The sequence below is a fragment of the Canis lupus genome, chromosome 4 (assembly GCF_011100685.1).
Source record: "Canis lupus familiaris isolate Mischka breed German Shepherd chromosome 4, alternate assembly UU_Cfam_GSD_1.0, whole genome shotgun sequence".
In the NCBI taxonomy this organism is placed as follows: Eukaryota; Metazoa; Chordata; class Mammalia; order Carnivora; family Canidae; genus Canis; species Canis lupus.
The window spans coordinates 15,034,305-15,048,666 of NC_049225.1; the positions used below are offsets into that span (position 1 = coordinate 15,034,305).

At 44.6% G+C, this 14,362-nt stretch overlaps 1 protein-coding gene across 4 annotated transcripts in view; it reads left to right on the top strand.

Annotated features, from left to right (window-relative positions):
* Nucleotides 1-2,122: 2,122 nt before the first annotated feature.
* ZNF365 (zinc finger protein 365) overlaps nucleotides 2,123-14,362 on the top strand; it is a 115,875-nt gene continuing 103,635 nt past the window's right edge. For all 4 annotated transcript variants that reach the window (XM_038534044.1, XM_038534043.1, XM_038534046.1 and 1 more), the window contains exons 1-2: nucleotides 2,123-2,273; nucleotides 3,866-4,633. In XM_038534044.1, the coding sequence (XP_038389972.1) occupies nucleotides 3,879-4,633 (755 nt within the window). In that variant the 5' untranslated portion in view covers nucleotides 2,123-2,273; nucleotides 3,866-3,878. The remainder of the gene's footprint in view (nucleotides 2,274-3,865; nucleotides 4,634-14,362) is intronic.

Genomic DNA, 14,362 nt, shown 5'->3' on the forward strand with positions numbered 1-14,362 from the left:
TGCCCAGCATAAACACAATGATCATGGAGATAACACACCTTTTGGTTTGTTGTAGACAGTAAATGAAGTACTGTGTAAATGAGAGGTTCCTAAAACTAGTATTCATCAGAATTACCTGCACGACTTGTTAAACCACAGATTGCTTGCTCCCACTTCAGTTTCTGATTTGGTAGGTTTGGTGTGAGGCACATGATTTGCATTTCTAACTATTAGCTAGGTAATAATGCTTAGCTGCTGGTTGGAAGTGGGAGGCTATCCCTTGAGAACAACTGGTGTAAACTGTTAGGTCCTGAACACCTCTATCAAAGTTGAATCTCCCACAATCTTCAACTCTACATCTTACATAGTACAACTTCTCCATAATTGTTTGATACTCTCCTTGATACTTTAAGAGTGAAAGGGGACCTTGAAAATCGCCATCCTCTAATTTTTACAGGGGAGAAACTCAAGGACCAGAGGCAGGAAATTGCCTAAGAAATGGGAGGAGCCTGAACCCAAGAGCTTTTTTTATCAAGGGCTACTTTTGGCATATTCTAAGGCAGGTGCCAGGAAGCCCCTGAGAGAGAGGCTAACCCTGTATGCTGCTCCCATCTGCTAGATGACCAAGATGAGGTTGCCCTCCATTACATGCACATTTCACACTTAAAATTATTTTACCAAGTGAACTGATTTTTGGAATAAACATTTTTGAGAGAGTCATCAGATAAATTCAATGAAATATTTTCAAAGGGAATGCACCCCAGCAAGACAGCCCATGTCACCCTTTACATGGAAATGAGTACACATTAGTTCCCCTTCTTTTTTTTTTTTTTTAAGTGCAGTCTCCTCTCTTGTAACTAAAATAATGAGAGCTGATTTTATCAGTGTGTGTCCGGTCAGAGTGTGTTTTACCCTCACAACCTCATTTGATCCTCATCACCACATTAAGAGGTAGGTGCTGATCCTCTCCATTTCACAGATGAGAAATGCAGGGCACAGAAAAGTTTAACTTGTGGCAGGTCCCAGAAGTCAGGATCTGAAACCCAGAATTAGGATTTTTTTTTTTTTTTTTTTTCAGAATTAGGATTTGAATCATGTCTGACTCCAGAGCTCGGGCTCTTAATTACATGGATGTGACGATTCGCTTGTCCAGAATAAATAAACAAAATCTAAGATAATTATGGAGACATTTACAATGGAAATAAAATCAGTTTTGGAAGGAGTAATATAGTAAGCTCTGAGAACAGAGACACCCTTTAAGAGCCCAGAAGATGCACTGAAATATCTATACAGATGAACAGAACCTCTCTAACAAAAAAACCCAGCACTAACTTTTATCCTGGCTTCTTATTTCAAGAGTTAGACTAGGAATACCCCCCAAACAGGTTAAAATAAAAAGCTGAGTCACCAGGGTCTTTCAGAAGGAAAGAAACCTGTTTAGGAAGAGAAAGCTTCTCCTGCGGGGAGGGGCGGGGTCTGGGTGCCTGCGGACCCAGGAGGCAGAGGCGCGTCCCCTAGAGATCCGGGGGCGGGGGCGGGGGCGGCGGGGGGCGGCGGGGGGCGGGGGGGCCTCTCGTTGTTATTTATTCACACCCCACACACTTTGCCAGATTTAGTTCTGCCGGCTAACCTAGCATCGGGGTGCTCGTCTCGTAAGGCGAGGGTAGACTCGAGGTCATCTGGGGACACCCCCGGCCCGGTTGCTCAGGACGGAGAGGTCCTGAAAGCACCCCCGCACCTCCCTACAGCCGGTCAGGGGAGGTCCCCGGAGCCGCGCCTCGCCCTCGCCCACCCCCTCCCGCTCCCGCTCCCGCTCCCCAGTAGCTGGAAAGTGCAAACTGGAGCTGGGCAGGGCCTGCGGGAGCGCCGCGCCTCCGAGCCCGGCACGCCTGCCCCCCGCCCCCCCCCCCCCGGAGCGATCGCGGCGTCTCCCCGCGTGATGTCAGCGGGCGCCGGGGCCGCATCCCGCTCCGCCGCTGGGGGCGGGCGCTCGGGGCTCCCCCGCGCGGGGCAGAGCGGCGCGGCTCGGCGCTCGCGGGGCCGGCGCTGGCGGGGCCGCGGCGCCCCAGGCCTCCCCGGGCCTCCCCGGGCCTCCCCCCCCGGGGCGCCCGCAGCCGCGCCACGCTCCGCCCTGGACGCCGCCGGTCCCGGCGCGGGGGCGCGGGGGGGCGCGGGGGGCGGCGCGGGCCCCGCTCAGCCTGATTTACGGCTCTGCTGAAAACCGCTTCGCTCCCGCAGCACCAGCACCGGCCGCCGCGGCAGCAGCAGCGGCTGCAGCTGCAGCAACAAGTCGGGTGAGTGGCGGCGGCCGGGCCGGGGAGGGGAGGGGAGGGGAGGGGAGGGGGGGAGGGCAGGGGAGCGCAGGGCAGGGCAGGGCAGGGCAGGGGCGCGTCCTCTCCGCGCGGCGGGGGCCGGGACCCTCGGGGCGGCGCCTTCGCGGGCCCAGGAGATCAGGGCTGTGCCTGCAGCCCTGTGGCCCGGGGTCTGCGCTGGGGCCCTGAAGGCAGGAGTACCCCGGAGCGGGTGATTACGCATTTCCCCATTCAGGGATGCCAGCCTCTCCCGTGGCCCCCTGAAACCCCGACTTCCCCTGCCCTCACCTCTCTGCTGCCTTTTCGGGCCAGGGCTTGCATCCCGTCTGCACAGAACTGGCCCCCAAACAGCCCGGCGTAGCGCAGGAAGAGGTCCCCTCTCTAGGGGGCCGGAGGCTGGTGGACCTGGAGGCTTTGCCTGGCCGGCTGGGGACCGTCTGCGCCTGGACTTTTGAAGAGGTTGAGAGCCCAATAACTGCACTTTCCAGTCTAGTCCCTTAGTTGAGCTTCCTCTTTTGGGGGCCCAGTGCGTGTTACGTTTAAGTAGAAACCATTCCTGGAGGCAGTAGGTAAGCCCTGTTTGCAGAGTAAGGCTGCTAGCAGTCATCTGTTGCTAGGGCTAAGATGATAAATTCCTACAAGGAAATAAGAACTTCCTGTCCTCAAAAGAGTTATACTGATACCTGCCTGGTTCAAGTGTAAAAACAGGATCAGAGACGAAATAAATCCATTCAGAACTGTATTTTTATAATACAGTCTTGGCCAGGGCCAGAGCCCCACTTGGGTCAAAACATATCTGTGATCTTGAGTTCCCAAATGTCAGTAAATTTGGAATATGGGCGGCTATTATTGTTACGATAACATTTTGATTTATGGCATCAGAGCAGTAAGCAAAGGCAAAATCTGAGGTTGAAAAATTTCCCGCTGATGGCATGTTTAATGCCACTGTGCCTAACTTGAGTAGTATCTTCCCTATGGTTGAAGGAAGATCAGTGAACTTGCTCTCTCAGGACAAATTTTGACAATTCATGTAAGTTCTCTCTCTCTCTCTCTCTTTTTTGGAATTCATGCGTATCAGGAGTGTATCAGTAAAATAGGGCATAGGTTTGCAGTTAGTGTATTAATAAATTCAGGAGGGCAGGATACTTGAATTCCACTTCGGAATCTGCCACTTGCCATCTGGCTTTGAATTAATTACTGTACCTTCTTGCTCCAGTTTTCTCATCTGCAAAAAGAGGAGTTACCCACCTTCCAGATCCTGGACAGGGGTTGGCAGGCTTTTGTGTAGAGGCCAAGCAGTAAGTGCTTTTGGCTCTTCAGGCTCTCGAGGTTCTGGCTCAACTACTCACCTTTGCCTTTTGTGCAAAAGCAGCAGCAGGTGTCACAGAAATGAGTGAATGCGGCTGGATGTGGGCCCCCAGATGGCAGGTTTCAACTTTAACGTAAGACAGTGTGTGCAAAAGCCATTTGAAGGCCAAAGCCCCTGCCCTGGTGGAGATGAGCGGCCAGGAGCATTTCAGGGGCGTGTTTTAAACGGGCTTATGATCTACCTGTTTTATTTGTCCCCTGTGCAGGACTTGAAGAGTGATGCAACAGAAGGCTTTTGAGGACAGCAGATACCCCTGGCAGGAGTCCTTGGAGAATGTCGCTGTGTGCCTGCCGTTCCGCTGCCCGAGGTGTGGCGACCACACCAGATTTAGAAGTCTATCTTCGCTGAGGGCCCATCTGGAATTCAGCCACAGCTACCAGGAAAGAACCCTCTTGACAAAATGCAGCCTCTTTCCGTCCCTCAAAGACACGGACCTGGTCACGGCCTCAGAACCCCTGAAGCCCGGGAAACTGCAGGGCAGCGGCCACGTGGCGAAGCAGAAACCCAGCTACGTGAGCTTCTACAGCATTTCGCACGAACACTCCCTGGACCGGAAGCCGCTGGAGGTGGTGGCCGAGCGGCCCGAGCGGCCCGTGTCCTACCTGCAGACCTACACGGCGGCCGACCTGCGCGCAGACCCGCTGGAGGGGCTGCGCGCCAGCCCTGGCCTGCCCGCCGCCTCCGACACCAAAGCGGCTTTCGAGGCTCACGTCAGAGAAAAGTTCAACCGGATGGTCGAGGCCGTGGACAGGACCATCGAGAAGAGAATCGATAAACTCACCAAAGAGCTGGCCCAGAAAACCGCCGAACTGTTGGAAGTCCGGGCTGCCTTTGTGCAGCTGACGCAGAAAAAGCAAGAAGTGCAGAGGCGGGAGCGGGCCCTGAACCGGCAGGTGGACGTGGCCGTGGAGATGATCGCGGCCCTCCGGCAGCGGCTGACCGAGTCGGAGGAGGAGCTGCTCAGGAAGGAAGAGTAAGTGGTGCTGTGCCTTCACTTTAGGCATCTCCCCACCCCACCCCCAAGTTACAAGCACCTGTAGAGCCAGGATTGCTGTTTATTGCTTGCAGGTGCTTTGGCTGCATTTCTCATTGAGACAGTTGCAAGTAGCATGCACAAGGCTTTTGATCTTACTTACCTCTCTGGGTATAGTCTGCAACCCAGCAGCAGGAAAGTCAAAATATTCAGCCCATTCTCGCCTCGGGAACTACAGAACGTTTTTACAGAGAGGAGTAGCACAGTCTGTCCACGGTGGGCTCCGTTCCTGTCACCGACTGGTGAGCCGGGGCGGCGAATGGGAAGGCAGAGAGGGGGCGCTAACCCAGCCATTGCTTCTTGATCGCCCCCATGTAGCAGAGTCAAGAACAGGAGGTGCTGTCTTGTTCAAGTATAAAAATATGCCCTAAATACCAGTAATTTTGGCTGCTTTGCCATTTTGGATTATCTGCTTGTGTTAATTAAATGTTGGTAGCTGAGAATCCATTTAATTATAGCTTTTATTTGGAAGAACCCAGAAGAGACTTCTGATACTGCTGACTTCTGTGATTTAAATTTGAGAATTTTCTTTTTGTAAAATGATATGTGATACAAGAGTAAGTCAGGCCTGCTTGCAAAGAGTTGACAAGTGGTTTTCACAAGATATAGGTGGTCAGAGAAACTATTACTTTAAAAGACCTCATACTTGGAAAAGCATTCCCTTATCAGTAAGTATAGCTTCAACTCAAACTAGAAAATCATACATAACAGTGCAGTGTATTCCCCAAATGCAGAATGCTGGATTTAATTTTAAATGGAGGCTGAGAATTCATAGAATCAAAGGGCATAAAAATCAAAGGGCATACACTAGGATAACTTAGAAGGAAGGATTCAATTAATTTGGATTATATAATAGAGGTAGACTTAATTTCATACTTTCTGTGTCCCCTAGCACTCTTTTATCATGTATTGTCTCTTAACATGTAGTAATTAAAGCTTCTCCATTTGTCGAGAGGCTGAGAACCCCTATATAGTAAAGAGATCATCACCTAGTATATAAACATCACCTGCATTGTACCTACAGGTAAAGTCTGCTTTGATCAACTAGAAATTTTTTAGATTGCATTGTGGAGACAGATTCGAAAAAGCCACAGATCTACTTTGCTTTTAGGGAAATGATCTATAATGAAAAATGTCTCTCTCTTAGCTTCTGGAGTTTCTCAGGGAGAAGGTAGTGCCATGATGATGACCCATTGCAGACACCGGGGTGATTAACATTGCATCCCTGGAAAAATGGGGTTCCCCTATGTGCCAAGGAAAGCTTAGAATTAAATTTGTGGTATTTCTGTTTGAAGAGCAGTGAATTGAAAAGGAAAACAAACTAAGTGTTTGCACATATCTGTCATATTTCACTTATTAATTATACAAGTAATAGTGAATTTAGAAGGATGAATTTGCTGGTGGTTGCCTGCAGAGAAGCCAGTATGATGGAAGGGAGGGTCATATAATTAGATCTAGATTATCGTCAAGGATCTTTTATTTGGGGTTGTGGGTTCCAGAGTGTCTTCTTATTAAAAATCTCTGGTTAACTAACTTAGTAAAAGTGGGCCATGCATGGATCAGTTATGATATTAATCCAGTGTTGTCACCTGAGGACCACTTCAAAAAGTAATACATGCTTGTAAAAAAAAATTTAGCAGGGTAGAACTGTATGTATTAAAAGTGTCCCTTCCTCTCCAAGCATACCCTGCTCTGTCTTCCAGAGACAGTTACTGTGTAGCTCATTGGATGTCCTTCCAGACCTCTCCTATGTCAGTACAATCTTATGTACTTTGTACAGAGTTACTATATTTTCCCAGATGGAATCATGACACATACTATTCTGCATTTGTTTTTGTTTTATCCTGGTATGTTGTAGGCATCTTTCACACACTAAACCTCTGAGCCACCCAGGCTGCCCCTTTTTCACGCACTAAATATAGGATTATGTCATTCCTTTTGGCTATTGTATGGTATTCTGTGGTGTGTTGCATCGTGGCCGATTTCTTCAGTTTTCTGTTAATGAATACATGGTTTTGTTCTATTTTCCAGTATTAAAAATAGTGCCTCAGTTAACATCCCTGTGCATATATCTTTAGGTTTTGTCAGTATATCTGAAGATGAATTATGAATTGGTTTTTAGTATGTCATTTTGGACTACTGGCGGGGGGGGAAGCAATAATACTGAAGAAAAAAAAAAAAAAACCTTAAAGTACAGTGAAACTGCCTTAAACTTTTAAACATAAAATTAACAAAGTCTTCATTTTTTTTAAGCCTTCATTTTGCCTGTCCCGTCAGTTTCTCTATTCAAGTCTCAAATAATCACTCTTTCTGTACATAAAATAGCACTGAAAGAGTCTTGTTTATAGGAAAGACACTAGAGCTCTTGGTCTGAGAGGGTGACTGTGGCCAGCTCCCTCGGTCTGTAGGGTTCGGCCTCACAGACACCCACCCTTGCCTCCAAATGGGGATGCAGAGCAAGCCAGCTGCCCATCTGCCATGCCATTGAAACCACGTTAATTTGATGAGCTTTGCCTGGCTGGGACGTGCCCCTTCCCTCCTCACCATCCCTCACAGAGCTGTGTTTTCCACCTAAGAGGTGACCTTTTAGATATGGGAAGATCCTGTTTGGCCAGAGAACAAACCAGGAGTTGTGCTGCCCTACTAAACCCTTCCAAAGGAGCTCTCAAGATTCATTTATGAGAGAAAGCAAGTGTTACAGTCCAATTCGAAGTGGACTTAAACTCTGGAGACTCTTTGAGACACATGGTAGATTCAGTTTTAAAAAAAAAACCCGCATACATCTCTACATGAGGCTCTCGTGTATGGATTTTTCCCCTCAACTTTAAAATCTTTAGGGTGAGGCTTATGAGGCTCAGTTGGTTATGGGTTTTTCATGAGGCTCTTCTGCTTACGGATTTGTTCTCTCAACTTTAAAATCCTTTCTTTCAAGCCAAAATGAAAGACTCTGGGGCTGTCTATAGGTGGAATCACCTTGCATTGTAGAAGTCCTATATAAGCTCTGTAACAGAGGAGATGGTTTAAGTAGGCAAGATCTTGTACTTTTTTGTGCTGGTGAGCCTCATTGTATCCCTGGAGAGAGTGCGTTTCTGGGGTGCAAATCCAAGAGAGATATTGTACATCATCTTTACGAAGTTTCTGCGACTTTAAAAGTCCTACTGAGGCAGGCATTTACTTATTCAAAAGCTATAGGGTAGCACTGCCCTAATCAGGTAAATCAATCCCAGCCAACCTTGCAGTAAGATATCCTTTAATAAGAATGGACAGACTTGGATGGTAGCTGATTTGTAGTTAAGTTGGTCATCCGAAGTTTGGAGCACATCTTTGTAATAATGGCAATCCCAAGTTTTTCTGTACCTCCTTTGGTAAACCCTAACTAAGGACCTGTGATGTGCCTGGCATTATGCTAGGTGTATATGAGGAACATAAAATTCATGCTATTTTCCCCTAGGGAGCTAACATCCTACATAGGAAGAATAAAACATACCTGTGAACATGTCCATGTTTGGACCCAAGGTAGTTAGAACAAATGGTGAAATATAAGGTGTGGTTTCAAGATGATAAACCATTAGAGAACAGAATTTTTTTTGTTTTTTAATGTGGAGAAGCCAAACTGAGGAAGTGCGGATGAAGGGCAGTATTTGCATGGGTGGCCAGAGGTGAGTGACATTGAAGGGACAGCAGGGAGAAGAACTATTAGAGGTGGCCTCCGGAGGACATCGTGTGATTTTTGGAACTGGAAGGTACCCCTTGTCTCCTTCAGGATAACACTCATTTAAAGAGGTGGAAAATAAGGCCCAGAACAGTGGAATGACTCGCCCAAGAACAAAAATTAAGTAGTAGAGCTGAAATTGAAACCCATATTCTCTGTCTCTCTGCTGAGTGCTTTTTCCATTAATTCACTGTGTCGCAGCCAGACTTTTGAAAATGTGGTATTTGCCCAAAGCGTCAAGACTTATGTAATACTGAATCTGGCCCATTTTGGAATGGGCTGGCTTCTTTGCTGTTTTGAGAGAGCTGCTATGGTGACATCATTTATTTTTCTGATGGGATTAAAGGAAAATTCAGCTGGCAGCTGGCATCAAAGGTGTTGGGAAATAGGAAAATGTTGGCGTCGTAAGTGTGGTTATGATATTAAGCTCTGGAATACCAGCCCAGGGCTTTTAACTTGACTCTGGATGTCCGTGGCCAGTCAAATGGAGCATATGCTACTGCCAGCCTGTGATTATGGTGAGGGGCCTCTGTAATTCTATCTCGTCTTCATCCTACTCCCTTGTGAGCTATGATAGAAATCATCTTTCCCTTCTTCCTTCATTATTTGCCCTGTTCCCAGCTGGGAGTCAGCCAGGAGATAAAGCTTACACTAGGTGCCTGCTGAGTGCCAGGTACTGTTCTAGGTCGTACAGTGGTAGACTGAATGAGTCTAGTTTCTGCTTTCATGGCAGGAAGAGAACAGAAGGTAAAATTAAACATTAAACGGACTGTTAGGGGTATGATAAAAGAAGCATAAAGGGATGGCCTGAGTCAGGAAACGTGCCTTTAGGTTTCTATCCAAAGCTGGCTTTTTAAAGGGGATGCTGGCCTTTAAGAGGTAAGTTTGACTTGGTAACTTGCTTTGCACAGCTAAACCGCCTTGCCACTTAATTATAGCATTCCCATTTTTGATCAGCTAAAGCAGTGAGTAGACAACTTGGTCTCCAGATGGATCCATAGCTAGGAAACAGGCCAGGAAAAATCATGTTACATGTAAGGTTCAGTGGGACAGGGAGGGGTCTGTTTGCTCCACATTTTAGTGTGTTTGTATAAATGAGGTTCTCTCCTTCCAGGCTACTTTCCATGCAGACTTAAAACTAATGTTTTAACATCAAACATGCCCCCCGATAGATGGTAAAAGTTGGAGACCAAGGAAAATATTGTTTTTCCCTGTCTAATGTCAGTGTACCTCCTTTCTCTCTCTGGACCAAGGGGCTTAGATGTAGTGTTGATCTACTTATTACCAACAAGAGTCATTTGACTTTCTCATTAGAGTTATTTTTTAAGCTCTTAGTGAGAACTATATGCCTTTTGGTTTAGTCAAAGAAGCCTAAAAGAGAAAGGTGAGGCAAAGGGCCAACAAAAGTAGAGATGACATGGCTTCAGATGGACAGCAGGTGCAGATTCCAGCCTCTTTGGCTCCGTGGGGTACACAGGAGCCTATCACAAGCCCCAGATTTGCAGCCAGACTCCCAGCACTGGAAGGTAGTTGGCTCCATCTTCAGGATTTGCCTCCTCGCTGACATTAGGGTCTGTCTGAGGTGCTCTGTGATCAATAGCTAGCCTATTTTTAGCCAGAGGTATTTTTACCATTTCACATACCTCCAAAGAGGTTCATAAATCAGTAATGTAAAATGAAATTTAAATAACTTGGTAGAGCTTTGCCTTTGGGAGGAGAAGCTGATTTTAAAGTGTTGTTTAAGAATAGAAGAGAAGCATCAATTTAGATCCCACCCTCAGTCCTGTGGGAGGTACCTGGATTGTGGACTACTGTTTGGTTTTATGCCCCAGTACTTGTCTGGAAAAAGATAAAAAGAAACCTCAGGCTCTTTTTGTCAGTTAAAGATTTTCCACTAAAGATGTGGTTGTACATTTTGTGCATTCAGCAGAAATCTGTTGTGCCCCTATTGTGTGCTGGGCTCGTGTTTGGTGCTGGGGCTACCACAGTGAAAGAGCAAGCAAGGTCCCTGACCACCCAGATGTCACAATGGAATGGGGGTAAATGGCATAACTAGTGCTGTCTGCAGTTTGCGATCTGATAGGATGTAACGTTCTGCGGGAGCACACAGCAGGTCACCTAACCCACACCTAGGCATGTGTGGAAAAGCTTTCTAACACAAGAGCCCTGAGGTTAGAAGGTGCACTAAGAACTGGGGCTAAGGAGAGGCAGGGGGAGGGACCCCAGTGAGAGAACAGCATGTGCAGAAGTAAGAATTGGCTCACAAGCTGAATGGAGTTCCCTGGTGCTGCAGCAGAGAGGGAGGTGATGTGCATTTATGAGGCCCAAGGGGACCATAAGGCTATAAGATGGCCATGAAAGCTGGAAACAGGGAAATAACTGTAAATTACAGTACATGATATGATCAGTGTGTTGTCTCCTATTAACAATGCATGGTTCAATGGGTATGTAAAATTGCAGTGAACACCACGGTGCATTAATACACATTTCCCTCTATCTCTACACCTGCTTTTAGAGTGGATTTGTCACATGATCATGTACCTTTAATTTTTTCTGAATTATCCTATCTTTAAGCCACCTCAGAAGAAGTAACGGGGGGGGGGGGGGGGGTTCAGTCTGTAAAAAAAATAAATAAATATCACCTGTTTCAGACCTTAATCCTGTAAATGAATGAATACATGAGGTAACAAATACTTTTTCTAAATAAAGCTTTGATTACACTGAAAGGGCTATTTCATTAGATGCCCTTTTTGTTTCTGAATCTCAGGATACTAACAGATTTCTAGCTCTGCAAGTCTTTCTGCCTAATGGTGAGCTTCAGGCCGTTTCTAATCCTATACTGGTACTTTTTCCTTTAGTATCAAATACTGATTTAAATAAGCATCTTTTCCACCAAGGCTTAAAACCTTGCATTCTATCATATTTAGCCTTTTTAGAAAATATGTATATGAGAAATCAAAGTTGGGGCTGGAAGTGGCATAAAATCCGTTTCCCCAAAGCTGGTTTTCACCACAGCCTGATGGGATTTCACTCAGGCTGTCTTTTCTTCCATCTGGCCCTTCAGTCTTCCCGTTGTATTCTAAGTCACAGGGTTGAGAACCTAAAATAAAACCACACATGTCTCCTCCTCTTCTCTCTGATGACATCATATTATTCTTTCTTTTAGTCATTCAGCTCAGCTTTGTTAATTACATATTTATTGCAGCATTTGTTTCTTTTAATGTTTGCTTCTCCCACTCTATCAACTTAGCGCACCACCAGCCTGATCCAGCCTGCTGTCTGTTTTTGAGGAGCTTGTGAGCTAAGCATTTTTAACCTGAAAAAAAAAATTCAAGGGAAAAATAATAATTCACAATATATGGATAGTACATGAAATTCAATTTTCAGTGTCCATAAGGTTTTATTGTTACACAGCTTCTATGGTTCCTTTGTGTTAGGCAGAGTTGAGTAAGTGTGATAGAGATCATATGGCCTGCAGAGCCCAAAATATACTACCCGGTCCTTTACAGAAAAAGTGGGCTGACCCTGGGTTAAGCAGTAAGCTTCATGAGGACAGCCATGGATTCCTGAGTGTCCCAACACCAAGCCCAGTACCTAAGCTAATTCAATAAATGTTTGTTGAGTTACCAAATAGTGAAACAAATAAACGTGTGGACGGTGACTACATCTTACTGGGGTTCCAGCCCTCCTTGTCCACCCCTCTCCCGAATTCTGAGGTTCAGGATAATTTGTACGCAGCCTGGCAGCACTTCTCAAACTTGTTGACCCCACTTCTCCTTATGTTGCTAAAAAAATAATCTGAGGGCCTCCAAGAGTTGTTGTTTGCATGAGTTTTGTCTACCAACATTTACTGTGTTAGAAATCAAAACTTATAAAAAACAATGAGTAATTTATTTAAAAATAGCAATAAGAAACCTGTTACTTGTTAATATAAATAACATGTTTCTATGAAAAATAACTATTTTCCCAAAAACAATTTAGCTAAAAGAGTCACGTGGTTTTATAAGTTTTGCAAATATATTTAATATTGGACTTAAATAGAAGGCAGCTGGACCTTGTTACTTTGCATTTAGCGTGTTGCAAAAATATGTTGTTTTGGTTGAAATAGATGAAGGAAATCCAACCACATATATACATATGTAGTAAGAAAAGGGAGGGGTGCTTTAATAGTTTTTTTTAGAGAACAGAAGATATTCTGCTTAGATACTGTGTCAAAAGTTGACAATTGGTAGTTTCTCCAAGAATCATGGAGATTGCAATCTGAAATCCTGTCAGTGAATATCTTGTTCTCCCTTATATTGAAATCTATTGGTCTGTCTTACCCTTTGAATGGATATTTTACTGTTTGGTCTAATTATTCAAGAGATTATAAATGTAAAGTGGTCAAACCTCGTTCTCTTTCATTCAGGAAATTCCCATGATTCCTTGGGGGAAATTAGGTGTTTCTGGATATTGTCAGCCCAGATTGAACAGGATGTGAAAGGGGAATCTGAAGTTGTATACACATGCTAGTCCATAATTAGTCACTGGGTTTTGTTACTGTTTTTATATAATACAGACACCCAAACATATTCTCAGCATGAGGCAGTCCTCTAGCTGTTGTCTTGTATAACATCTTATTTAAAATTAAATCATCAGGCTTGTTTTAACTGTCTTTTCTTTTTCTTTTTTTAGTTGATGTGAAACACTCATAAACTGAAATTAAGTTAGTATTGACGCCAGGTTGGTTGAAAAATGCAAAGGGTGTTAACTTCTCAGCTTCAGGGCACAAGGTAATTGGATGAGAGAGAGGTTAGAAAGAGATGCTTCTCTTCTACAACATGGCATAACACTCCAGGATCAGCTAGGAGCACTAATGTTAATTTGCAAAAGTTTTATATAGAACCAGTAGCAGAACATTACATGATTTAAAAATATAGCCACAGTCATCAACTGTACTGTACTCAAGATTTGTTTTCTTGCTTTTGAGATGTTAATCCTGTGGGATTAAGCTGTCAAATATTGCTGTTTTACATTCTAAGCTTACAGCCTGAGAGCCCCCAAATAGTAAATATGCATAGAAAAAAAAAAGACTGGAAAAATATACTAGGATGTTGATAGTAGTTACTTCTGGGTATTGGGATTATGAGTCATTTTTTGTTTCTTCCTTGTCCTTTGAAAATATTCATTACAAGAAATATGTATTTAACATTACATGTCATGTATTATATTGAGTGATGGGTTTAGAGCAGAGAACAAAAAAGCTGATTTGGCCCTTGCTCAGTTTTAGATATTTTAATAAGCCAATTTTTATGTTTCCCCAAATAAATGTAAAATGTTTATAATATAGTAAATACTATAAACCAAAATGAATTGAAAAAATACATGAGCTCTTTTTCTCTGTTTTTCTTTTGGGTAGGGGAGAGGGTTGTCGGTTTTGTTATTTTCCCTATACGTACAGTTTGGAGACTTGTGTCATGATTCAGGTATCCTAAATATCACCTACAAAGTCTCTACAGTGGACTTGATTCTGAATGGATGGGAGCCTTAATGTCAAGAAGAGGAAGAAATAGCCATATTCTTGGGGTCTGTTTTCTAAAGGAAATCAACTGTTCCTCAGAGCATGAGTGGATGTAGCATGTAGCATGCTGGATGTAGCACCCGGACGGACTCTCCATTATTTTGCTCTCATTTAAAGTTACTTAGGAGGCAGATCAAAGCTCTATGATGATAGAGCTTGAAAATTGGCTGGTGTCTGTGGCTTCAACAGTTTGGAAAGTGCACGTCTTCCACTTAGGGCTCATACGGAAACATCTGGAAATAAACTTGAGACTTGATGAAGGGAGAAAAACTGTTTTCCAAAAGGATTCATTTCTTTTATGTGAATATTTCTTAGCTACTGAGAAGGAATAGAATTATTATGGGATTGGGGTTTAGGTTTGATCCTGGAAAGGAAACTAGAAAAAAAAAGGGGCTAG